This window comes from Eublepharis macularius, chromosome 13 (assembly GCF_028583425.1).
Source record: "Eublepharis macularius isolate TG4126 chromosome 13, MPM_Emac_v1.0, whole genome shotgun sequence".
NCBI classification, from domain to species: domain Eukaryota; kingdom Metazoa; phylum Chordata; class Lepidosauria; order Squamata; family Eublepharidae; genus Eublepharis; species Eublepharis macularius.
The window spans coordinates 39,934,976-39,961,780 of NC_072802.1; the positions used below are offsets into that span (position 1 = coordinate 39,934,976).

A 26,805-nucleotide genomic window follows, 5' to 3' on the forward strand; every position below is an offset into this window, starting at 1 on the left:
TGAATTACCAGGAAATTACCCACCGTCAGCGGACACCTGGCAAGGCTACCTATAGGGAAAATGCTAGTGAGGCTGGAGCTAGTGTGGGATCAGCTTGTCTGCAGCCTTGCTAGCCATGCCACCAGGTGCCTGACACACTTACTGTGGATTGTTGGAATCTTGTTGCCCAATCCTTTGACTATCTTGGACTGTGCCTCTGGAACACATTACCTGACTCTGGACTGAGACATTGGACTGACTTTTGGACTTTGCCTCTGGATTACAGTACATGACCCTGGACTTGGACTTTAGTCTCTGACATTAGAACCCTGTTGTTGCTGGGACACCCCTTCATTTTCTGTTTCATTACTCTAGAGAAGACATCAACCTTCTTCTTGAAACTCCACTCTCCTCTGCGTTATTGCTCCACTATTTTAAAACTTATTTTTAACACTGCTTTTCTAACAAAATCGACTCCTCAAAGTGGCTCCCAGGAATCAAAAGGCAATTTAATTAAAAATGTTCCTTGGTGAAGGCCAGCCTACGTATTTCAAAGTCCTTGTGTTTGTTGGGGGAGCAGGGAGATGACAGGAGGGACTATGTATTGGATGTGCAGTTGGAATTTTGTACCTCCCCGATGCACACAGGCCCATTTCTGTTTGCAAACACAGCCAGTGGGAAGAAGCAGCGCCAGCTTTCCCCCTGGCCTGTTTTTGTTTCCTCATACCACCCTGTGGAGCTACTGTGTGCTCCCTGGTGAGGCCTGGTATGCTCCTAAAAGGCACAAAATTCCCATTGAGTGTCTGATACAAAGTCCTGGGGTTTCCCCCAACAAATGTGAGTCCTTTCCAGTGCATTGATTGGCCCTCGTCAGCTGCTGCCCCTGATGGCCACCATCGATGGCAGATGGAAGCTGAAGGGAGGGGGCTTGCCAGTCGGAGCTGGAGTCGTGCCTGGCTCCTTCTGCCCACTGATGGCAGTTGGAAACTGGAGAGCTCTCCGTTGGAGATGGATGCAGGTGTGAGGGGTGGTGGTGGTTCCTTTCTCATTAATGGGATTGTGTTGGCCTCTTCAAGTGTGTGTGTGTGTGTGTGTGTGTGTGTGTGTGTGTGTGTGTGTGTGTGTGTGTGTGTGTGTGTGTGTGTGTGCCACACACACAACTGGTCAAACCCCAGTTGGATTAAGGGTAATCTAACCATGTGATGTGAGTTAACTGAGTTAATTGAAGGCTACTTTGAGAATAAAGTATCTATCCAGGGAAGAAGATCCCCCCTGCTTGCTTTACTGCCCTGTTTACGGCATCATTCACTCAGCATTCATGGTGGTTTCGGTAATTTTGCCCTAGGGTTACAATTTCTAGATTGGAAAATTCCTGGAGTTTGGGGGAGTGGTGCTTGGAGAGGGTGGAGTTTGAGGAAGGGAGGGACCTCAGTGGGGTGTAACGCCACAGAGTCTACCCTCCAAAGCAGCCATTTTCTCCAGGGGAACATGCTGATTTATTGATGTTCAAATCATGTTTAAAAGTTCATATTTACACATGTTTGTATAGGAAACATTGGGTGCAAGGAAACAAAAAAAATGAGGCCTCAGTCTGCACAAGGTAGTTGCAAATTCAAAATGGGGATTTTCAGCTAAGAACAGTCAGAATAAGAAATTCATTTTATTTACTTTACTTTAATGATACTGCTCATACAGCCTATTTAGCTCTGAGCAGTTCCACACTAGAATTAGAGTTAAAATAGGAAAAATCTTTTAATATATAATCTGTATAATATTAAAATTTAGCAAGGTTTTCTTAACCAATTGGGAGAGGAACTTGGCTATTGCTAAAGTAGTATTAAAATCCACCCCTGCTAAGAGGATCCTCAAATTGTCCTCTATATTTCCTGGGTCCTGGATATAGGGCTTGATCCATCTGTCTCTTGCCGCGTTTAGAGTATTACATTCAAACAGACAGTGTTGAAGAGTGTCTATTTGGCCAGAGCCACATTGGCAGAGTTGCTCAGAATAGGGAACCCTATTTAAACGTCCCAGCAACTCTCCTGATGGAATGGCGTTCAATCTGGTTACCATAAATAATCGTTGATAATGTGGAACTGTCGAGAAATCGAAGTAAACTGGAAGGGATTGTGGCAATGTTAAACCCAAGTATATCGGTGAGCATACTCTACGTGCTCTTATCATAGTGCTTCTATAATCCACTTTACTCAAACAACCTAAGATCGAAGAGAGAGCTGCTGAAGGCCCTTGTTCTTTCAGATTATGAGGGTTAATGCCCAAGGCCTGGACACGGTTTCCGATCAATTTACTCCAAGGGCTTTGATAGGAATCGGTCTGTAGCAGGTGCAAATAGCCATTTGATTCCGTGGAGAACAGGGTTTTAATCCAAAACCCAAAGGTTGTCGCCCATACCCATGCTTCAAAGGACCTAAGTCCCAATTCTGCCCTCAATGATACTCCAGCGAAACCAACAATGGCTGTTTCCACAAACACTGGCACAAAAATAGGGGAACCCCACAGGAAACAGAAAAATACCACACTCTTTCTCAATTTTGATATTAAAGTGCAAATGCTAATTGCTTTATCAATACATAAATGATCCAAAGTTCATAATACTTATTTCCTAGTACCAATTCCTATACAACCATAGTGCAATAAATACAGTAAGATACAAGAAGCAAACATACAACTTATAAAATTTACTACAATTATCCGGGTGTATTAAAGAGTCCGTTCTAATCCAAAACCCAAAGGTTGTCGCCCATACCCATGCTTCAAAGGACCTAAGTCCCAATTCTGCCCTCAATGATACTCCAGCTACACAGTTAGGGGCACCGGTAATTTTCCGAAGAAAATGATGGAGGAGGGAGTCAATCAATTCTCCACAGACTTCAACCCACACAGGTGCTCCGTATAAAAATTGCGAGCCTGCTTTGCTGTTAAAGACAATGATGGCAGCTGGGATGTATTGTCTGCCTTTAGAATAAAAAAAGCGAATTATTGCCTTCATGGTTATAAGCGCTATGGAATAAGAAATTCAAAGGCATCCTTCGTTCAAAATCTGTCATTATCAGTTTTCTGAAATTGCGGGGTTGGGGTTGGGGACAGATTTCAATATGTTTGTATAGGTTCTCTGAATTGATTGTTGCCCACACAGGGAGAGGGAACTGACAGTCACATTTCAACTTTCCTACGATTTAATTAAATAGCATTTTTTTTGTCGTGCTGCCTAGCATATCATAGGAACATATTATTCCAGACTTCTGAGCTGTTTGCTGTAGGGCTCTGGCAGAATTCCCATTGGCTTCAACTGGACCAGGATTTGGCAATCAATTTACATTAATGTATTATTTTTAGTCTGTTTTAAAAATAGCTGTTGGGAATGTGCTGCATTGGAGTGGCACGTCTTTCCCTCTGTGTGAGTGAGTGAGCGAGTGAGCGAGCGAGTGAGAGATTATTTGTTAATATTGAAGAATTGATGGGCAATGTGACTTGGCAATTATAGCTATCTAGACAGCATGTTTATAGATCCTGTCTGTGGTTTTTATTTTAATAGAAAAGGGATGTCCATAGGAATTGTGGGATCTTGTACTGATGAGTTATTAATAGGATGGTTACGCCCTTATAATGATTACCCAACCAGAGCATAGGCTATAAAAGTTAATATAAATAATCTATTAGTTCAGCGACTGCTTCGCATCACCCTCCCACCATTACTAATTACTGTATTTATTACTCATTACTGTATTTAATCAAGAGGATGCCTTTTAAAATGTTGCACAGAAATTATTACTGGACATAACTGTGACTTGGGGGCAGGGGTAGTATACCTGAGGAAAAAAACTAGTTTTGCATTTGAGTAAATATTGTATTTAGTTGGAACTTGAAACTGCAGGTTAAAACAACCACTCAGCCTTAAGCAAGTCAAGACAGAGACTTTGGGAGGATGGAATGGGTTCACTCCATGTGCACTGCTTCGAACAAGTTTTGAAGAAATGTGACAGATGAAATCAGTCAGAGCATGTGTGACTAGGTGATATGGAGGCTGTAGTATCAATTCTTCCTCTACTCATCCTGCATGGCTATTTAGAGCTTTGATCATCATCCGTTGTGTTTTACACTGCATGCGTCTCCTTGTAGCTGGAAGTGGTCTAAAGTAGTAATGGATATCTTGGTAATATTGCAAGGATCGGATGTCAAAAAGTTGACCTGTATTAATGTTAAGATCCTATTTGATTACACTGACTGCTTCATATTGAGCCAAACAGTAGATATACGGTTGCTTCTGAAGGCAGCAGCCCGCCAGATCATGCCACAATCTGTCTAGTCCAGCATCCTGTTTGCCATTTCTTTATTGTTTTTGTTATTTTTTTTAATTTATTTCATTTATACGCCACTTTTAGCCTTCCCTTGTAAGAAAAGTGCTCTAACCCTGTGATCATTCAGGCTTCCCTTTTCTTGCTCCTATGTCCCTTTTGGAAGAATCTTCTTGCTTCTACAAACTGAGAAGCACAAGAAACACTGCAGCAAAGATGACTGTTTTGGGAGGCAGCCATGCACCTCCCGGAGCATCCAGCTCCCACTTCCACAAGTTTGCAACCTTGTCCCTGAAATCTGAAAGTACCCTTAATTTTTGAAACTTTTTCTTCACTGTGACAGAGAGGTCTCCCTGCGCTCCAGTTGCTGTTTGGTTTTCCTGTGGGGCCTTGATACTGATTTTCCCTTTTGCGGTTTCCCATAGGCCTCTTTCCCTGGAAATTTACACCTTGTGATGGTTCTACGACCCACTGGATTTTTCCAGCGCACTTTTACTGACATTGGATTCCGGTTTAGTCAAGAGGACTTCCTGCTCAAATTGCCGGTATGAGTATTAACAACACAACTGATAAATCTGTGTGAACTTGCTGTACACTGAATAAGACCCTTGGTGCATCTAGCTTCGTGTTGTCTACTCTGGCAGTGATTTGCTGAGGCCTCAGGCAGAGAAAGTTTTTTCCCAACATCTGCTCCATGGGGTCCTATAATTGAGGATTAAACCTGGAACCTTTGGCATGCAGAGCAGGTGCCCTCCTGCTGAGCCTTGGCCACCTCTCTTCTTCACATCGTTGTATTCTTTGTTGTTTTTCCCTTAATGTGTGTTCTTGAACAACTGTGATAAAGAATTCAGTTACACTAAATGCAAACTACAGCTGTGCATGCAAAACATTCACTACCACCCCAACCATCCCAGGTAATGGGTTGTGAGCATTAAGCTATGAAAACAGTTACAAGTCTTAAATTTGCTGCTGCTATTTACTTTACATAATTATTTACCAGGTCTGTTAGAGTCTTCAGAGTTAGGACACTGTCTGCACTAGAGTGCTGGACCTATTTGTAGAAGGAAGTACAGTGGACAAGGTGGTCCAAGCGCACACCCCTTCCTCACCTCGCGATGGCTCAGAATCTTTTGCCACCCAAGGCCCGCTTGTTGTTGCAGCTGAATAGAAGCTACCATCCACCTGCATTGCTGCTGCTGCTGCTGCCAGCCCTGAAGGAGATTATCCTTCCCTGCCCCAGTCCCCTTTAAAAGGGGTGCAGCAAGCCATGTGTGCCTTATTGGATTCTCTGAATTTCTGCAAGATTATTTTCTTTTGAGGGAAAGTTCAGTCACCATTTGGGTTGCCCTGGACCACAGGCAACTAAATGAGGTGGTTGAACTCTCGCGCCAAGACGGAATCTAATGAGAGTTCAGGGATAGATAAACCATGCTTGCTGATGGTCTGTTCTTGTAAATGTCTGGGGAAGAGAAGAAGCTAAGGAGAATTATGTCCTCTGACTCCTGAGCTGGAGTGGCAAGCAGCAGGCAAGTGGGAGGTGGAGGTAAGGCTGGAGATTGCTGCTCTCCCCAAATCTGCTGTCTGAAGCAACCACATCAGGTTGCCTCATTGTAGATCGAGCTCTGTCCCTACCCTGCTGACTGTTGTCTCATAGACCTCAGTGGATGCCAGAGAGAAGCAAGCAAACTGCCTCCTGTCTGCCGCATCTCTATTTTGTAGACTCTGCTCCTTAGTCATGCTGGAGGGTGACCAAGAGGTAGAGCTCCAGACTTTCAATTATATAGATAAATTTATGTGACTAGTATTCACCCTCAAATAAAACAAAACAAATACCTTAAATTTAGGGGGTTTTAAGAGTTCTCTGGTCCCCTGCTGATTCTTCAGTAAATGAGACTCTACTGGAAAGTTCGGTCTTTTTTCCCCCTCCAGAGGCAAGTATTACTTGCAAAGTGCCGTAAATAAAAAGCACTTGGGTACAAAGACTGGGTTTCTGTAGAACCAGTAGAGAAGCTAAATGTCTGCTTCTTGCTGCAAGGGCACATGAAGTCTTCTTCCTTGACGGCTGGTTGTTAGTTTGCTGTGCTACCTGCAATATAGAAATCTTTTTAGTAAATACATGCATTATTTTCCCCCAGGTTGTAATGCTGAGCTCAGTCAGTGACTTATTGACATACATCGATGAGAAACAGCTGACTCCTGAGTTTGGGGGCACCCTGGAGTACTGCCATAGTGAATGGGTCATCTTCAGAACTGTACGTCCCTCTTTTAGCCTCTGCTAGTATTTTTATGACTTAATCAGGGTAAACACAATGGGAGGTACATAAAGTTATCACCTGGTTCAAAAATGATGAATTGTGGTTTGACTGGAGGGTGGTGCTGCTTATATTAGATTGCACTCCAAGGACTGCAGGTAGAGCCCTGCCCACAAAATTAATCTTTCTGCTTCCCTTTCCCTACAGCACTCCCTGAGATACTGATCCTGGGATCTGGGAGAGTGTCAGGTGTGCAGTGGGAGGGAAAGAATCAGTGAAAGTGATTTGCTTGAACAAGTTAAAGTGCTGTGTGACTTGCTGAAGAACCCATTGGATCCAGTTTTTAGTATTCAGTGAACATTTTTTAAAATTTCTGTGCACTTTTGAACAAGAGATCTATCTGTGCTGATGGTCTGAAGGCGAGGAGAAGAAGTAAACCAGTGGAGATGGGCAGACCAAAAGAAGCTTAGTGCCCAGGCAACTTGATAGGTGCAGTACAAGTGATTAGTTGGAACAGACTGATTGGGAATCAAGGAGGGCTGACTGAGCATTGGGGGAAGGGCAAGATAAGCACCTGGTACCTGAACATGGTAAAGTGCATCCCCTCACGTTTCAAGTGAAGTAAGCATTTTATTTGGTCACATTTTCTTTGAATTTTAGGAACACTGATCACCTAAGATCAGGATTTTTAAAAAATCCAGCCCTTGATGCAACTTTTGCAGCGTTGAAGCTGTAAGGTAATTGGCCAGCTGATGAAAACCATATTGTGTGTTTCCTCAGGCCATAGAAAGTTTTGCACTAACCGTGAAGGAAATTGCTCAGATGTTACAGGCCTTTGGCATGGAGCTGGCAGAAGCAGAGTTGCCGGATGACAACTATTCAATTGAACGCATCCTGGCGCTTCGCACAGAGAAGTACTACCAGTTGAAGGTAAGAGCTTTGATGGATCTCAAGCCAGTCTTCGGTCTTCAAGTAGGATTTAGCCTTTGATCTTCTGCTTGACTTCGTTCGTTCGTTCGTTCGTTCGTTCGTTCGTTCGTTCTTTCTTTCTTTCTTTCTTTCTTTCTTTGCTATATCGATCCATGTTCTATTCCTGCTACTGAGAGAGTCAGTGTGGTGTACTGGTTAGAATGCTGAACTACAGTGAAATCCCAAGCAGAGTCAGACAGAGAAATCTAAGTCTGATTTCAATAGGCTTAGACTGGAGTAACTCTGCATAGGATTTCACTGCTAGAATCAGAGTGATCAAGTTCATGAAGCTTCTCAACTGATTTTGGGCCAGTCATTCTTTCTCAGCCTAACTTATCCCCCACTGGAGGGTGAGGCTTGTGAGGTCAAAACGGAGGAAGTGAAAACGAGGTATGCTGCTATGGGCTTCTTAGAAGAGGAGCAGAATTAAAATGTGCGAGAAAAAGAGATAAATACTTACTAGCTGTTAGCCGTTTCTTCCTGGGAAGCCTTTCAGTGTGTGAAGTAGAGTGGCCAGAGCCATTCATTTGGATTTAGACCGGAAGGTAGAAGTTTAACTGGCCCCCTATGCATCATCCTCCCATCTGTTCTCATCCCTGTGAATCTGGAGGGAGCAGGAACGGATCTGGTTTGGCCTTTTCCCAGCCTTGTATGGAAGTCTGTGAGACTCACTCATCTCAAATGACTAGGAGCATTATGGGATAGATGTGCATTGGGTGCCATTTTGGTTGCACTGGTCAGATCTTCACCAGTGGTCTCCACGACTGTGCTCCTCAAGTGACTTTGGGGAGTGGAAGGACCTAATTGCTCTAGGGTCAGATTGCAAGTTGTTGGCTGTTACGGGAGCTGTGGGGTGCATTCTTGCTGCTTGCAGGACAGCTAGCACTAGCCCCTGGACAGTAGATGCACCATGTTTGAAAGTGGAGAAAGGGGTGCTCTGCCTTCTAGCATGAGTTTCACACCATGGATGGAATTGTACTTTCTCCTGCACAAGTCAGTGGGAGATGCTGAGAATCTATGTGCATAACTCTACCTTGGATTGTATTTCTTGGTGTTGATCAAAGTTGTTGAACTCAAAAAATCCCTTCCCTTTTCCAAATCTGTGCTCTGGTTCCCACCCACCTGTTCTGTGGGTGAATGTGTAAACATCTTTGCATGCAATTGTGTGTAAAAGCTGCATGTTAAAATTTGTGCAGTAGTAATGCTACACAGCATTAGAAGAAGAATAAAACTGGGTATTTATTCTGTGGAGTTTTAAATATTATATTGGCTTCAACAGCTGTGGTGTTACGTAGCCCCATCAGCCTACAGGGTGCTTTACAGCAGTTTGTAGACAGGTCCCCTTCCTCAGAGAGCTCCCCATTTAAATTTCATCAGTAGGAAGGATGGAGAAAGAAAAGAGAGCAGCTGGGGATGAAAATGAGGAAATGGGACATGCTTAGGCTCGAACACAAGAAGCTCCTTTGCAGAGCATCAGGCACGGAAAGTTATTTCCCAGTACCTGCATTCCAGGATCCTTTAACTGGAGATGTCTGTAGGGTGTTTAACCTGGGACCTGCTGTGTGCAAAGCCAGTACTTTGCCATTGAGCCACGTCCCTCACCAAACAGGAAGCTGCTTTACGCCAAGGCAAGCCCTTGAGTCCATTAATTCAAAGTTCGCTGTTCTGTCTGGTAGCCGCTCCTCTCCAGGGATTTTTTTTCCAGTACTGGCTTCTTGTTTATATTAATTGGAGGTGCCAGGAATTCTACTGGGACTTTCTGAATGCAGAGCAGGTGCCACAGTCACTGCTCCTGCAGCCATGGCTAAAGGGTAGGGAGAGGAATTTTGTTTTTTACTATGAAGTGTGCTGTAAAATCACATCAGTTTGTGATGGGAACCCAAGAGCATGTTTGTGCTAATCTGCCTTGATTTTTTTTTTGCATGTTATATGTGCAGGAAGATATTACAGCAGTTACCAAAGAGGGAAAGATGCTCTTATGCAGTCTGGAAGAGCCTGAGATGGATGAACTTAGAGAGGGAAAAGAGCAGGAGAAGTCTGGAGACTGGGAGACAGTCAATCGGTGAGAGCACTGATTCTCTTATTTCAGTTTTTTTTTAAGTCTAGTGATTAGAATAGCTGTGTAAAATAATGCTTGGGGGAACATTATGTTGGCTATGACTAACACAGAGATGGGCATATTTTGTACTTAACTGAATAATCATTTCTTCTTCCCAAGGAATCTTGGGGGCTTTTGTTCTCTGAGAGCAACTATGGATCTCTAGCATTTGTTGCCTCCTTACAAACTACAGTTCCTAAGATTCTTTGGAGAGCACCATGGCCCTTCATACTATTGTGTAGTCAATACAAATTTGTAGTGTTAGTATACCTGATACCAGAATAGCCTTCAGACTTCTTTCAGATTATTCCCTCTGAATGCATTGTATAAGTGGCAAACTTGTGGGTCTTGGCGTCTGTTCATGGCTGTCGTGGCTGAAATGTGGGAAAGGCACTTTTTTAGACTAAAAAAGATGCTGTGGGTAAAAACCTGTATAGCAGGATGAACCTGTTTGCAAGCATGGACCACTTTTATATGTGGAAACAACTTCCTGTACACACTCAAAGCAGGGTGTCACCAGCAGGGTTGGTGATTTTGTTCATGAATTGAGGAATGCAACAGTCATCCATTCCTGAGTCGATTGTCATGCTATTAAAAACAATACACAAGTTTCTAGCTCACATAAATATGAGAAAAATGTGAGCTTCCTTAGCATAGAACCTAGTTACTACTGAATTTCTCTGCCTTTTAAAAAACGTTTTCTGCCCCTTTGTGGCCTTAGAAATTATTCAGTGATTTGTCGACCCATCAAATATCCTTGAGAATGTTTTGGGAAATTGTTCAAAATGCAGCCAGAGTGATTTCTAGCATTAAGTATAGGCAATGTTCTGTATCTAGTTCATGAGTTACCAATATCTTTCTGTTCTAGACACAAGGTACTGCTACTTATATTTCTGTTTTTGTAATATTTGTTCTGTTTATAAATATGTAATGGAGCACAGGTGATGACAGAGACACCCTTGCAGGGCAGAAGATCCATTACCTTCATCAAATCTGCAGAGAGAGGGACCAAGCAGTTCCCAAGGAGCCTTTCTCTCACACTTGCACGCATGCGTGTGCACGGACACACACACACACACAGACCCCTCTGTCCTCTGTTTATCTGGGCAGTATCCTCTTCAAACTTTGAGTGATGCATCAACAGAACCATCTGTGGCCTTACATTTAACAATTATCTCTCATTGAGGCAGTGTCCAAAATATTTAAAGAATATGAACATTCCCCAGTTTCTAATCTGCTTAGGTCAAACCCACTCACATTAATCAGACACTAATCTTCCAACAGTAATCCATGTAGATTTTAAAAAATATCTACTAATAATACTATTTCACTTTAAGAGTGTGCGTGTTCTTAAAAAGCACATTGTAATTGCCAAATAAATCTTAATCCAGAAGTCAAGAGCTATACCTTCTGAGAACTGGGAAATATCGAGGGCTGCACAAGGTAGGTTTGCATTGAACTATGTTAGAGTTTGTTGTGGTAAGTCACCTTAGAGAAACTTGGGTGGAAGAAAAACCATGTTTTAAAAAAAAAATGCATTATTTTCCTCTTCTTTAAAAGTTTGCTTGCACAGTTACATGAGATGGAAACCGCTTTTGACGGATTCTGGGAGAAGCATCAGCTCAAAATGGAGCAATACTTACAGCTTTGGAAATTTGAGCAACATTTTGAAGAGGTAGGTTGAAGCAGCATAAGCCTGAGAGTAACAACCATTGAACTTGGTGGAATTTACTTCTGGAGTAAACATGCCTAAAATAGGTCTGTTAGTGAAATCATTTCCAAAACATTTAAAATGTCAATATCCCCTCAAACCGAGTAGCAGCCTTAAGCTTTGTCTGTAAATAATGCCTAATGATGCCCCCCCCCTTTCTTGCCCTCTTCTTTTTAGCTCAGTAAAGCCATTGGATTTTTAACGGATCAGCAAGCAGAGCTGCCTGATTCTGGAGATAACATCTCTCAAGTCAAACAGAGGCTTTCTGACCTGGATAATTTGGACAAAACAGCACAGGTGAGGATGTCTTTCCAACTGTGGTAATAATGTATAACCATAGAGCAAAATAATTGCACAAAAGTGAGAGAGAAAATAAGCTGAGCACCTTTTTTCACTCCTGTAGTACAGGGTGGTGCTGAGACTGAGCTGTAGGTAGATATGGTGCAAACAGGTAGACCTAGTGTCCCACTTCAGTGGGGAACCTCCCATCCCCCTCCAGCTGTGCCTGCCACCACTTAGCTGGTCAGCAAGTGAAAATAGCCAGGGGAAATGGGGAAAACGGTGTCACAGTGACATCATGATGTCACTTCCGGTACAACCCAGAAGTGACATCTTTGTGTTGGGTGATGTTCTGGCATTCTCGCTATGCATTCACAAGAGCATTGCCCTAGAGTGATGATGTCACTTCCAGGTCTTGCCGGAAGTGACATTATGGCATTGGCACAACGTGATCCTAAAAAGGTAAGTCCCTGTCCCCAGGGCTTTCCTGCTGTCTGCCAGCCTCGGGCTGGCACATCTAGTTGCAGAGCAAGTGCATCCAGATAGGCCATGCCAAAGTACCAGTAAAAACTGGATGAATCAACTAACCACCCTAACCACTGAAGACAGTTGCAGAATTCAAATAAAGTCATAATCTTTATAAAAACGGCATAAACCATCTTTCTAGAGAAGCAGAATCATTATATTTTTAAAACCCTCTTTGTAACAGCAGCATTTTAAAAAATTTGCCTCCCTATGTATTTTTAAAGTTTTTTTTTTTTTGACTTTCATTTAAAAGGATTTGACAGGAAAGGCACAAGTGGTAATACTTCATGGGCACCAGCTAGCAGCAAACCATCACTATGCCCTCAACTTGATCTGCCAGCAGTGCAATGAATTGCGACACCATTCGGACATCTTGCTGGAGGAGATCAAAAGGAAACGCAGCAGGCTTCAGCAAACCTTGGACCTCCTCACCTCCCTGCAGCGGGTAAGGGCCCCCAACCAGGACTGTGTGTCACAAGAGCATTGTGTTCAAATTCTGACTTTGTATAATTATGGCCAGGGTGCGAGTGTGCAACTTTCCATTGGAGAACAAAATATAGTGCAGAACGTAGCACACAGTTGACCTTCCTGAGAATTCTATGTTCATTTATTCATTCTTTTTTAAAAAAGAACAAATTACCAGCTCTTATGGCTGCAAATCTGTATCTAAAATTGACCAGGCAATGCCTATTGAGATTTCAGGAGCCGGAGAGATAGCTGAATAAGATTGCTACAGACTGCAGAACTTCGGAGGCCCTGTGAGGCTCTTGGCCCTGCATTGTGATTAGCAACACAAGAATAAATTATACAAAATAAAGGTGGCAGAAATGACTAAATGCTAAATCAGAAAAAAATCTACAATTATATGTTTCTTAGGGGGCAGACCTGATATTTTTATTGGTGTTGATGTTGAATCTGGACTACTTTACGACAGAATTTCAGAATTCCTTGCACTGAGCAGGCATAGCTTGGCTTCTAGCTTTCTCCACCCGTCAGTGAACCTCTTTAGTCGTGTTTCAAATCTCTGGTCTGTCTAGGCTTGCTTGCTATTAGATTCCCTTGCTCCCATCAAGTTCTGCCAAGGTTCTTGTCAACATACAAGAGACTTACTATAGATGTATGTATCAATGGACCCCCTGAGTGGCCAACAGCTCGGAAAGAACTAATTTTTTGGTGGAAGAGGAGGAACCATGGTAGAGGGAAATATAGAAGAAGCCAGTGATGGTGGAATTCCACACTCTTGCAGATTGTCTTTATTTGCCTACAGGGTAGAAGCAATGCAGGAACCATAGAGGAGGATTAAATATGAGCATTTCTGAGGAAGTCAAGGATTTCACCCCTCGTGGCTTCCTCTCTTGTGTCTAGGAATACCTTCAGCTTGTAGGCTGTCATGAAGCTGCTCACAAACAGTTGGCCGTACCTTGAGCTAGATGACTCAGCTCATTCTACAATTATTTTATTTTTTCATTAGGCTTTGGAGTGTTGCGATGAAGGTGCGTACCTTCTAGCCAACCAGCCAATGGACAAATGCCAGTCTCGGGAAGGTGCCCAGAAAGCTCTCCAAGACATAGAAAAATTCCTCGAGAGCTCTTCATCACACATAAACACTGATCCACAGGCCCTGTTCTCTGACTTTGAGCTCATTTTAACACCTGAACTAAAGGTAAGCCCATAGAAGTGGCTGAATTTACCACCCACCTGTCATGGCCAGAGTTGTGCAGTGCTGTCAGATCAGAGATGACTGAACATGCTTAAAGATCCTGGGTTTGTTAGCTCAGATTAAAGGCCTTTGATTTGGTTCTTTTATTCTCTGCTGAATCAGTGTTCAGGTTTTTGACCCTATAGAAAAACAACCCCTGGCCTATTCATGCACTGTGTTCACGGCAAATATATCCTTTGCTGTTCCAGGCTGACCTTCAAAAACAGCTTATTTTGCATATTTTAAGCATGGTTGATTTGAACCAGGGAAAAGCTGGCTGCAGAGGGCATTGTTTAGTGTTCAAGATGTCATGAAAAAACCTCATTTCCACAGTAGTTTTGTAACTGTTTTAAATATTTGTGATTTGGGAAGTGAAAGGCCAAAGATGAACATACAGAGGAATAAATGTGCCACTTCAAAGAATTTATTTTTTAAAAAGTGGACAGTCTTCTCTGATTCATGGGTGACTCAGTAGTCTTCTGTAATGGAAATTGTGAAGTCAAGTTCTCAGTGTGGGCGAGGAGCTAGTGTAGCTTAAAGGCTGGCTTCAGTCTTTACCCAAAGTGACTTGCTTGTGCCTCAAGCCATTCTCAGCCTTACAGGATCTGGGCTTCAGAGTAGATGAACATGAACACTTGACCAGAATAAAAACAGAATGTCAGTTCTGATGCTAATGGTAGTCTCCCTAATGGAATCCACAGGCACGGATACAGACGGTCCAGATCAAGCTTGAGAATGTGCGCAGCATGTTTGAAAACAGGCAAGCTTGCTTCAGAAAGCTGGCAGACAAGCAGGCTCGCCCTGTGCAGCTGGTAGCCCCTCGGCCGGAAAACCCGTCTCGATCAAAATCTCCGTTGTTCTCTCCCAAACATGGTAACCTGCTTTTAAGTTATGGTATCCAGGCCAGACACATTCACGAGAGAAGCCTGAGAAAGTATGAATAAGAATGGGATGGAGAAATGGTCGTTTTGTTTTTCCAGTGAGGCTAGAAATCTAGCTACAAAAGCCACTTGTTGGCGAGTGCCACTGATTTATTAACCGCACAGCTTTCATCAGATGACCAGAGCAGTTTCACAGCTGTATTTTTTAAAATACCCTGCCACTTCCTCTGAAGTTGCCAGACCTAAATATTTTTAGGTTTCTTGTAGCTCACTTTACACGGTGGGAACTTTTTGCAATTGGTATTATTCATTTGCATCACACCTTCAGTATGCCACTATTTTAAATGTGTGTGTGGTTCGTTTAATAGGAAGCTGATTTAAGCATGGAGTGTGCTTACTGGAAAAGGAGCATTTGCTTCCGACATACAATGGCTGTGTCTTTTCAAGACCCATATGAAGACTCTGGATATTTTCTTCTTGAGGAGGTCTGCACGCAAGCTGTGTGCAGGCTGCCTGATTTGTGTTTTGGTCTGCCAGGGTACTTGATATGCACATGCATATCCCGTTTTTGCAATCCCAGCCATGCAACGAAAACAGTCTCTGACGTATCTCCCTCTCTCACCAATGGGCTGCATTTTGCTTGGCAATCTGCAAGTTTTGTAGGCCAGGTCTGTGGCCATGTTCTTCTTTGCATGTTCAGTACATATCAATTTTTGCCCAGTTTAAAGTCTTTGGGATTACAGCCAGAGACCATACATGTTATTTTAAGAGGTGAGTGGCAGCAGCAAGACAGGATGCAGTCAGAGGAATCTATTTAAGAAACACATATTGCTCTGATATTCAGAAATGTTATTGACATTTATATAACAATCACTGCAGCCTTTGAGGAAGATAAAACACTTTGCAAACCAAATCTCAGTATTCTTAAGATGGCCTTTTATTTGCAGGGGAGAGGTGACAGTTTTTGCTTAACAAAAGCATTAACCATGTTAGAGATGGTGAACTGAGGCCAAGATTTGACTAGAGCAGTTCATTAAGTCTGTTGATTGGGAAGGATTTGAACCTGGACCCGTGAGCAAAACCTCACTTTGAACTACTTTAGTCAGGGGGCTTGTTCTGCATGAACCTATCCATCAATATGCTATTTTATGTTTCCATTTCTGGAAAATCATTTCTAACTTGGTATGACTGGCACCTCTTGGGCCTTGCCGGAATAGTAATTTGTGATAATTTTATTTTGCAACAGAACAGTTTGAAGACGGGGTACCTTCTCTTCATATCTGTTTGCATTCCTCCGCATCAGTTTTTCTCCCTACATCTTTTGCCCATTACTTCGTTAAAGGTGCTTCTTCTATATAACTGATATTCAACATTTTTAAAAATGTAAATACATTTGATACAAAAACTTCTTTTGTCTCTCAAAAATAAAACCGCACATAGCCAGGTTGGTCCGTTAGGAGGAGGAAAATATCCCCAAACAGGAACAACTGCACTACTACTTATTAAAGCTCAACCAAATCATCACAAAGTAGTGAGCAAACTTTTGAGTTCTCCAGAGTTCTTCATCAAGCTGCATATTTTGGTTTGGTTTTTTTTTAAAGAAGTGGGAAGAAGACAGAGAAAAAGATGTATCAGGGAATGATGCTTGCTTCTTTTGTGATATCCAAGCAGAACCTAATTTTTAAAACAAACAATGCTGCTACTGGATTTCCCACCCCTGCTCTTTTGACCTGCCTTCTGTGAAGCAAACCCGAGTCTTCCTTTTCATGCCATTTTCTGTTTTCTGATACCAATTTTATAAATTAATGCACTTGCTTTTGTGTCAGTGGCATATCTACAGCATTAAAAGGGTGTAACAGAAATGAGCAGGGCTGGAGGCTCACAATACAGTGTCTGAGAACAAAAAGAAATGGAAAAGGGCATATTCATGCATCCCTAAAACACAGTAGACAGTCGCTTTTTCTGTGCCACAGTTAGATTTTCAGCATAAAAGGCTGACTGTCCTAAATGGATGACGTACAACCCTATGAGCAGTGAGGGGACAGAGGGGAGGATAAGGGTGCACCTTATCTTCAATGCCAGCGAGCATGACAAAGATGGCCATTCAAATCTGGCCATTTTTGACATGCAGAGGTTCTACATGCAGGATTGATCCCCAGATCTATAGGTATCATGGAATCTATAGGTATCAGCTTTGGCCAAATTTTGGCAGTGTCTTCTGGATCAAAGCAGTTGTTCATCTAGAGCAGCATCCTCTTTCTCACAGCTGCTACCCAGATGCCCCCAGAAGGTCAATTCTCCTTGTTGTTGCCTCCAGCAACTGGTCATCAGAAAGTTACTGTCTCTGATTATAAAGGTTCCATTTAGCTATCATGGCTAGTAGCCACTGATGGATCTATCTTCTATGATTTTTTTGTGTGTTTTCCTTTTAAAGGCCATCTCCATATCCTGCCCATATCCTGCTGCAATGAGTTCTACGAGTTAATTGGGCATTGGATGCCTGCTGGTGTTGTAGGCAGGGCAAGCATGCTTGGGGAGAGGGGATGAGGAAGTAAGTTTCCCTTCCATGCCTGTATCGTCCAAAGCAGTCTTTGATTTTTGGAGATGAAATATAAATTGAAGATCATAGGAGTGATATCTATAACCTTTAGTGTCCCCATCCCCCATAACTTCCAACCTGTTATGTATGGATTTTTTATCAAGTCATTTTACAAAAAAAATAACATTGGGTTGGATCCAGCCAGCTGATTTGCTCAGTTTCACTCTATCCTCCTCCTTTCTACAGCCCCCTTTCCACTTAGCTTTTGTACATGCCGCCTGTGATCCTGAACATAGCCTTTTTTCGTGGTCAAAGGGGACCCCCTCCATTTTGTTTCACCAGCAGAAAAGTTGGTTGGATCCAACCCACAACTTGTATGTGGTCTGAATGTGCTACAGTGAGGCAGTAATGTGGTGGTGATATTTCCCATTCCCACACAAAGATGGCAGTCAAAGAATGTAGAAGTTGACTTTAAAGTTTTGCATAGTGAACTTCATCACCAACAAGCCAGCATCAAAGCTAGAGTCCTTATATCACAGCAAGTGGTGAATTTCCTGGTATGCTATTAGAACTGCATGATTGTTTCCCCCTCACCAATTTTGTTCATTTCTATTAACATTATTATTTGTTTGAAGGAATAATCTTTTGTTCCTGAATGGTGTTTATTATGCTCCTTTTCTGTTACAATTAATCATTTCTTTCCTAACAATTTTTCTCTCTTTTGAATGTTTTATCAATTTTAAAAATGCATGTATTTTGCCTCCAGGCATGGCTAATTGGAATATAATTCCATTTAAAGAAAGGGTGGTTTAAATAGGATTGAACATCAATTTATTTGTGGGATTTCACTTGAGTTGCAGAGTATAATCTGGACAATTATTTTTCTTTAATGTCCAAGGTGTGGATTTTAATTCTAGTTTGAAATTTTCATTCGATATCTCCCTTCCTGGGAAGAAAACATCAAGGAAGTCACAAAACTCCCGCAAGGTAGGTAAAGAAAATACCAAATTATTTATGTAAAATACTCTGCTAGTCTTCTTTTTTAAAATTTTAATATGAATAAATTTTAATTAAAATGTTAATAACATTAATACATTTTAATTAAAAGGAAAAAATAAAATTTCATTTGCTTTTATATATATATATATATATATATATATATTTATTTATTTATATATATATATATATAAGCTAATATATATAAGCTAATGAAATTTTATTTCATTTATATTAATTACACACACACACACACACACACACACACACACACACACACACATATATATATATATATATTTCCTTTTAATTAAAATGTACTAATGTAAATATACAAACATATGCACAATAATAAAAGAAATAAAAATAACAACTGTCACCCAAAAACCCGACAACTGACCCCATATCAGTCATTTAAACTTCCTTACAACACAATACAATACAGTATAATATAAACAGGAAGGACATAAAAAGGACTTACCCAGGACATACAAAAGATGTCAATAAAAAACCTACCGCACCCTCCTTCACCTCCCACCATTCTGCTAGACTTCTCATTCACCTTCTAATCAGATTGGCAAATATTCCCTAAAACCAAATAATGCCACTGGGTAAGTGGCAAGTTGCTCACCTTTTCATTTAATCCTGATGTCATTCTTCTAATGGGCAGGAGGGACAGCTGATTGCCCCCTGAGCCCTGCCCCCAAGCAATGCTTTTCTGACTGTTCATTGCAAGAATTCCAGGCATCTTGTGACGGGGTGAACTGGCCTGCTACCTGCTTTTAAACCATGACTTTTAGTTTCATAGAAATTGCTGTTTTGTTTCTGTTTGAATTTCATTGTTTTTAAAATTGGGTTGGACAGTTGACCCCTATGTCCCAGGGAGAAAGCCGAAGCGGGAAATTGCCTCGTCCATTGTTCACATCATAAAAGACCTTATGTTTGTTTACATTCACAGCTTTGTTTCACAATAGCAGTGCAGTGGAGGTGTATGGTTTACCTCCATGCAGCAGAAGAATGGTAGAATAGATTCTGCCACTTTGGGGTGTGGGCTACATGGTTAATGCTTCCCTGATATGAAAAATCCCTGCAAATAACAAATGAGCATGTCAGGGAGAAAACTTCTATTCTACCCTTTTGCATTCTGTGCTACTTTTCTGTTTACTGGGTATTATTAATGAAGGAATACTTGAATTTGTGCAGTCTGTTCTGATAACCACCTAGGCTTGACACACACACACCCCACCTGCTGCCGCTTGGCCCCCCTCATCTGGCTTGGCAAGGGGGAGAAGCTCCTGCGTGCTCCTGCACTCCCCTTTTGCGCTGTGTGACGGGGGAGCTGACGGTCATGCTGAAGCCAGATTAATGAAAAATCTCCAGTTTAGATTTTTAATGAATCTGTCTTCAGAGTGAACCACAACTCCTCCATCACACCAGAAAATGACTTCATTATGTTGAAAACTTTTTGATGAACAATATATCTTTTAAAACATATGTGTGATCAGTCAGATATTTGATCCATTTTAAAAAGCTTTCCCTCCCTTATTTTAGAAAAGTTTATCTTTTGTGCTTGTCTGTTACTTTTTACCTGCAGATTGAAGTTATGCACGATTATCAAGAAAAAAGGAATTCCTTGCAATACTTTATTTCAGAAAGTGAAGACAGTTTAGACATGCTGAAAAGGTAAGTACCTTTTCATACACTTCTCTTAAATCAGCTTGTGTGCTGAACCACAAAATGCCTGCATCTATTTAGAAAAACGGTCTTTGCTTCTGTCTTTTAAAGTGCCTTCCAAACCCCGCAGGTGTGACCCACATGGTCATTCTTACTCTTTTATTAATTTTATTTTTATCCCATTTATATCTTCCTTCAAGACAGCATGACTGGGATGCTGGAGGTTCCCAGGGGAGTCTCTTCTCCAGACTCAGACCTGCTAAGTTTCAATAAGGTGGCTTCTAGTTCTAACCACATCCTAGGGCAGCGATGGCGAACCTATGGCACGCGTGCCACAGCTGGCACACAGAGCCCTCTCTGTGGGCACGCAAGCCAAGTCGCCGATCACTAGGTCCAGAGCTCATTTGGAGGGGGAACGCCTGCAACGGCATTCCAGTAGCTCTGAGCAGAGATCACATGGGTTTTGGCCCTGCCCACGTGATTCCTTTTCCTCAAGGCTGCCTCCCTGCTGCCCGTCTCTTTAGCAGCAGGAAGCGGGGGGCAGCAGCCAGGCTGCTGGGGCTAGCTTTCTAAAGAAGAGTAAGCTGCTTTGATTTAACTTGCTTTACTTTCAGTCGTGGCTCTTGAGCGAGGGAGAGAGAGAGAGTGCTTGCAAGCAGGGCAGCTGGTCTAAAGAAGGGCAAACTGCTTTGATTTAACTTGCTTTACTTTCATTCGTGGCTCCTGAGTGAGTGAGAGAGAGAGCTGTTAATTAGTTGGGACAACTGTATGAGTTGTTTTTTCTTAACTAAAACCTCAGTATTCAGGTTTAATTGCAGTGCTGGCACTTTGAAATAAATAAGTTGGTTTTGTGTTACAGTTTGGGCACTCGGGCTCAAAAAGGTTCGCCATCACTGTCCTAGAGCCTCTTTTTTTTTTTCCTTTGAAAGCATGAGGACCAGAAATGGTTGTTTTTGTTTACTAAGATTCTTAGGAAACTGATTTATGTGGCCAAATTGTATTCTACTGCTTTTTTCCAGCCTTGATCTATCTTTTTTTTAAATTTCAGCCATGTGATAAATGAGCTTATAGAAACTGAACGGGTATATGTGGAGGAATTGTTCACCGTCTTGATGGTGAGTGTACCTCTTCTGGTGTTCCCTTAGATGCGTTTAGCAGGTCCATCTTAATTCTGTGCCTTTCTTATTGCCCATGTATTATCTTGATGTAAAATGCTACATACAGGCTGAGTGTAACTTCACTCCTTTTAATATCAACCTTGATATATTTGTTTTTTTACATTTTTATCCCACCCTTACTCCACGCTTCAACCAGCCTAGGAGACAGAGAAGTGAATCAAGGTAACTAGGTTCCTATTCTGAAGCCTTTTTGCTTCACAGTTTACCTAGGAGGGAAGTGAGATTATTTGACAAGGCAATTTTATTCATATGAATTCCACTTTTCTCCCTAATGAGGACCCAAAGATCATTCTAATTTCCTTCTTTTGTAGGCAAAGATCACAGACTCCCAGAACACTAAATATAAGACACTGCCTGCCATATTACACTGACAACCCTCCCTTTGTTTCTTGGATGATCCAAGTTTGGTGTAGTGGTTAAGAGCGTGGGACTCTAATCTGGAGAACCGGGTTTGATTCCCCACTCCTCCACTTGAAGCCAGCTGGGTGACCTTGGGCTAGTCACAGTTCTCTGGAGCTCTCTTAGCCCCACCCACCTCACAGGGTGTTTTGTTGTGGGGATAATAATGACATACTTTGTAAACCGCTCTGAGTAGGCATTAAGTTGTTCTGAAGGGCGGTATATAAATCAAATGCTGTTGTTTTTGTTGTTGTTGTTGTTGTTGTTGTTGTTCTGTTTTGATTTTGCTCTAAAAAATACTTTGTGATAAAAATCCATGTACTGTTTTTGATTTGTCTACAATAATTGGACATCACTATTGTATTCCATATTCTATAAAACCATGTATTAATAGTTTATAGAGATACTTTTCCAACAATAGGCTATTAATTAGACCATACTCTTTCCTCAATACCCGTATGCATGTAATAGAATTGTAAGATCTAAGGTTTTAAGATTTAATGTGTTATATAATAACACACACACAAACTCTTCAGATATAAAACTAGCATGTCAGGAAGAAAGAGTTTCATCTCCTTTTTTTCTTTGGTTAGTTTTCTGTTTGGAGGGAATTTTTAACAGGGGAAGCATTCCAAAATATGATTCTTTATCTGCAATCTAAAGTAGGATAGTCTGTTCTATCACCTTAGGATTCTGTCCCCTACATGTGCAAACCCACCCTAAATCTCCTGTAGGGCTTAATAAGGAATGGCTTTTTCCAAGTTTCAGAAATTGCATGAAAGCAAGCAGATCATACCAAGGAGAAGTCGAGAAAGCATTGCCGTCCCTTGGCCTGTGTGCTTCTTCCCAGGAAAATGGTCATTGATTTCTGGTATTTGATATGTGGAAGTTTTGACCTCCCCAGTACTCAAGAGAGTATTGTAAACAGACATTTTGGCCTCCCCCAGTCATTATGAGAGTATTATTAATTGTATCCACTCCGCTTTTGAACAGGTTGCTTGGTGTTGTGTTATCTATTGATATGTGTGAACAAGACAAACATACCTCTGGGAATTGTCCATGGCAACAAAGAGTCCTTTGGTATTAACACAGAGAACTGGAGCAAACATTACAATTACCATGGGGACCCTGCCGAAAATGATTTTTCTCTGATGGGTCATCTGTAGCAATATTATATAGCTCTCCTTTTGGACTGGAGCCATCATGTTCTGAGCCTCCACATGTCCCCCAGAAGTAATGCCAACTATTTGGTGCCAAGCCCTGGGAAAGAGGCCCTCAATGGGCCCTCTCTTTGAGAGGACCTTCTACCTTGTCCTCTCTCTCCAGTACTTACAGCTGCCCAGAGGTTAAGTTTCCTCTCATGTCTTTGCTGGTACTCAAAGATGACAGACCTGCAGGCAGCATCTGTTGAAAGGAGAAGAAACAGGGCTGGGATAGCTCCAAGGGTTGGCAGTGGCCCTCTTGTTTCTGGGTGAGGGTCTTGGCTGGTGCCCTGCAGTGCCTGCCTAGGGACTTCTAGGATTATGACCCAAAGAGATATAGACTGCTGTGTGTTGACCTGCTTGATGGATACTTCCATTCTCCACAGGGAGGCCATCTTGGGTGGCATCTCCATGGCAACCATTGTGTGTGCTTCACCTTTGCATTTTCCCTTTACAAGAAATAAGCACAGTGGCATGCAAATATGCCACTGTATCATGATATTTAAGCCATTGTAAACCATGGTAGCATAAGTGGTTTTCTTTCTGTATAGGAAAATTTTACGTGAATTGCCCAATTGGGCCTTCATCACCTAAGTGGTAAATCTAACCCTGGACTGGGCCACTTCAGATTTCTAGGGAAGTCAGCTGGAAGACACACTTGACTGAATAAATGCTGTTCTATATTTGTTTTATTCCCTGCTTACAGAAAGCTAGCATATCCAGAAGAAGAGTTTTAACTTCTCTTTCTTCCCTGATGTACAAGTTTTCTATGTACAGGGGATTTTTGTTGTTCTCCAGAAGAACTTTTAGTCATGTGAGCCCTCAGGACATCCTGGTGTTGTTCATTCTAGGTCTTTTTGTAAGATAGTCCTCCTTTTTCATTTTTTGTTCTTTGCCCCAGCTAGCAAAATTGACTTCCATGAAAATCAGGACCTTTTTACTGCAGTCCCAGAGTCATAGTATGCTCTCCTCCAGAACGTTCATTTGAGCGTCTCCCTGTTATCTTTTTGAAGGCTGCTGGAAACCTTTCTTTTTGAATCTGTTTCTCGTGGTTTGGGATTTTTCTGATAATTTAGAGTTGCTTTGTGGGTGTTTTAAGTTTTGTTAATTTTATTGTGGCTATAATTTTTGAAAACTGCTTTGCTAGCTCTTTTGTTGAAAAGTGGTATAAAAATAATATGTGTTCACAGGGCTCATTTCGAGGGGGAATGCGCAGGAACGCAGTTCTGGCAGTTCCCCAAAGAGGTCACATGTCAGGTGGCCCCGCCCACCTGACTCTTGGCCATTTTGGGCCCGTTTCAGCCTGGATTGGGGCTGAAACAGCCCGGATTGGGCCTCTGACAGGTGGTGGATCATTCTCCCACTCAGCAGCGGCCCGATCCTGACCATTTTGGGCCCCTTTCGGTCATTTTCAGCCCCTTTTTGCCATTTTGGGCCCAATTTTGGCCCTGAATGGCCAGGATTGGGTCCAAAACAGCCAGGATCGGTGATGTCAGGGGGTGTGACATATGCAAATCAGTTGTGGCAATGACACAATTCCAGTGATGTCAAGGGGCATGGTGTATGCTAATGAGTCATGCTAATGAGTTCCTCCAGCTCTTTTTCTATGAAATGACCCCTGTGTGTTCATAACAACGGCTGTGTGGCTATCAGGCTGATTTTTTGTTGTTGTTGTTTGTAGGGCTATCGGGCAGAAATGGATAACCCAACTACGGCTTTTCTCTTGCCCCCTGTCTTGAGAAACAGAAAAGATGTTCTGTTTGGAAATATGCCTGAAATCTACGACTTCCATAACAGGTAGAATCTAGCAATATCTGCACTGTGGGTCTTCCTTACTCGAATAGCAAATTGTAGGAGAAGATGGTTCATTTTTCATGTCTTCCTCCTTCTCTTATTTCAGAATTTTCCTGCACAATTTGGAGAGTTGTCTTGAAGCACCAGAAAGAGTAGGATACTGTTTTTTGGAAAGGGTGAGTAGGCATAACGGGCCCTCTGGCTACAGATTATTCTCGTTTAATGAGTGGAGAAAGCTGTAAGGGGCACTTCAAAAACTGTTTAATTATGATTCATTGTCCAACAATAAATTGTGTAGTTAAAAATCACTGGGGATGGTGTCTTTTTTTCTCTACAGGAAACCATTCATATTTAGGAGAAGTGCTAATGGAATGATATTGAAATACCATCAGAGGGACAAAGTGTCCATTCCCATTTTACCTCTGTAAGCTTAGGTCCCACCTCTTCCAATTAACTTCTCTTGAGAGCACATGATTCTGCATTTTTCTGCATTATAAGAACATAAGCAGAGCCTGGCTTGATCAGACCAGCAGTCCATCTAATCCAACATCTTGTTTCACCCTTTAGCCAACCAGTGGCCCTGGAAGTCCAATGGTCATAGAGTCTGAGGTCTTCCTCTGATGATTCCTCCTAGTACTGGTATTCAGAGGTTTACTGCCTCTGAATATGTAGGCTCCCTTTAGTTAACATGGCTCTTTGGCCTTTCCTTATAGGAAAGGTGCTCCAACTCTCTAATCATCTTGGTTGTGCTCTTCTGTAACTTTTCTAGTTCTGCAACCAAAATTGTACATGGTATTCCAAATGAGGCCATGGATCTATACAGTTTTTTTTTCAAATCCTATTTTAATAATCTCCAGCACGGAGTTGGCCTTTTTCAGTGCAGCCACACAGTGAGTTGGCATTTTCATCAAACTCTCCGTTATGTCTGCAAGATCTCTTTCCATCCCTCTCAGCTAGTTCAGACCACATCAGCATATACTTAATTGGGATTTCTTGTTCCACTGTTCATCACCATACACTTAGCCACACTAAACTTCATTTGTCCTACTGCTGTCCACTCACCTAATTTAGAGAGATTCTCCTGTAGTAACTCACAATTTGTCTTGGTTTTCACCATCCTATATAATCTGATACCATCTGCAGATTTGGCTGCCCCACTGCTCACTCCCAGTTCCAGATTATTTATGAACAAATGAAATAGCACTCGTCCCAATACTGATCTTTGTGGGACCCCACTACCAATTTCCTTTAAGAGAACTGTCCATTTATTCTTACTCTCTGCTTCCTGTCATTTATCCAATTATTAGTCCATACAAGGACCCATCATGTAATCCCATGACTGCTAAATTTACTCATGAGTCTTTTGTGAGGTACCTAGTTAAAAGTATTCTGGCAGTCCAGTTGTACAGTTTCTGTGGGATCACCTTTATTATTGTTCACTTTCTCAAAAAACTCCAGAAGATTAGTGTGGTTGCAGCAGGTTTTGGTCTTCTATGTGCTTAATAATTCTATCTTTAATAACATTCTATAAATTTAGCAATACTCTCCTCAGATTCTCATTTTGCTTACCGAATTGCTACGTTACACTTATTTTGCTCTCTTCTGTTCACTCTGTTGGGGTAAGCTTTCCACTTTTCAGAGAAAGCTTTTTTGCCTTTTATGGATTCCTTGACTTGGGTCATTAGTAGGGTTGGTAGCTCTGAGTTGAGAAATTCCTGGAGATCTGAGGCAGAGCTGGGGAGGGTGGGCTTTGGGCAAGGGGAGGAACTTCAGTAGGGTATAATGCCACAAAGTCCACCCTCTGAAGTTGCCATTTTCTCCAGGGGAATTGGTCTCTGTAGTGTGGAGATCAGTTGCAATTCCAAGAGAGCTCCAGTTCCCACCTAGAAATTGGTAACCCTAGTCATTAACCATGCAGGCATTCTTTTAAACTAGGCAGTGCTTTTCTTTAACTGGGAAATTGTTATGACTCCTTTTTTTCTCTTGGGTAGATTTGGTCCTTAAGCCTTTTATTCTTGCCCCCTCTTGGTAGATCGCTGCCACCAGGAATTAAATTCCTGAATAACTTAAATTTCTCCTTTTAGTAACGTGCCCAAGGGTCTGGCTTTTTTGTGGTACTATATGGCCCTGAGGAAAGGAATGGGCTATAGAAATAACTCTGGGATTTTTAAAAAAACAAAATAAACTTTTATTTTTATGAGAAGCGTATCGGTTTCATATTATTTCTAAAACTTGGTGGTTTCCAAAGAGTAGTTCTCAATTCTTAAAGTTACTTTATTTAAACCCAGTCACATAGATCTTCTCTCAGGCTTCA

General features: G+C 41.9%; 1 protein-coding gene across 1 annotated transcript in view; it reads left to right on the plus strand.

Annotated features, from left to right (window-relative positions):
• Positions 1–26,805, plus strand: part of MCF2 (MCF.2 cell line derived transforming sequence) — a 105,305-nt gene that overhangs the window by 58,339 nt on the left and 20,161 nt on the right. Inside the window, exons 5-19 of the mRNA XM_054996769.1 lie at positions 4,721–4,840; positions 6,431–6,547; positions 7,328–7,477; positions 9,454–9,578; positions 11,175–11,289; positions 11,503–11,622; positions 12,383–12,574; positions 13,601–13,792; positions 14,530–14,701; positions 15,956–16,051; positions 18,147–18,235; positions 19,839–19,927; positions 20,967–21,033; positions 24,379–24,494; positions 24,598–24,667. Coding sequence (XP_054852744.1) covers positions 4,721–4,840; positions 6,431–6,547; positions 7,328–7,477; positions 9,454–9,578; positions 11,175–11,289; positions 11,503–11,622; positions 12,383–12,574; positions 13,601–13,792; positions 14,530–14,701; positions 15,956–16,051; positions 18,147–18,235; positions 19,839–19,927; positions 20,967–21,033; positions 24,379–24,494; positions 24,598–24,667 — 1,830 coding nt within the window. The remainder of the gene's footprint in view (positions 1–4,720; positions 4,841–6,430; positions 6,548–7,327; positions 7,478–9,453; positions 9,579–11,174; positions 11,290–11,502; positions 11,623–12,382; positions 12,575–13,600; positions 13,793–14,529; positions 14,702–15,955; positions 16,052–18,146; positions 18,236–19,838; positions 19,928–20,966; positions 21,034–24,378; positions 24,495–24,597; positions 24,668–26,805) is intronic.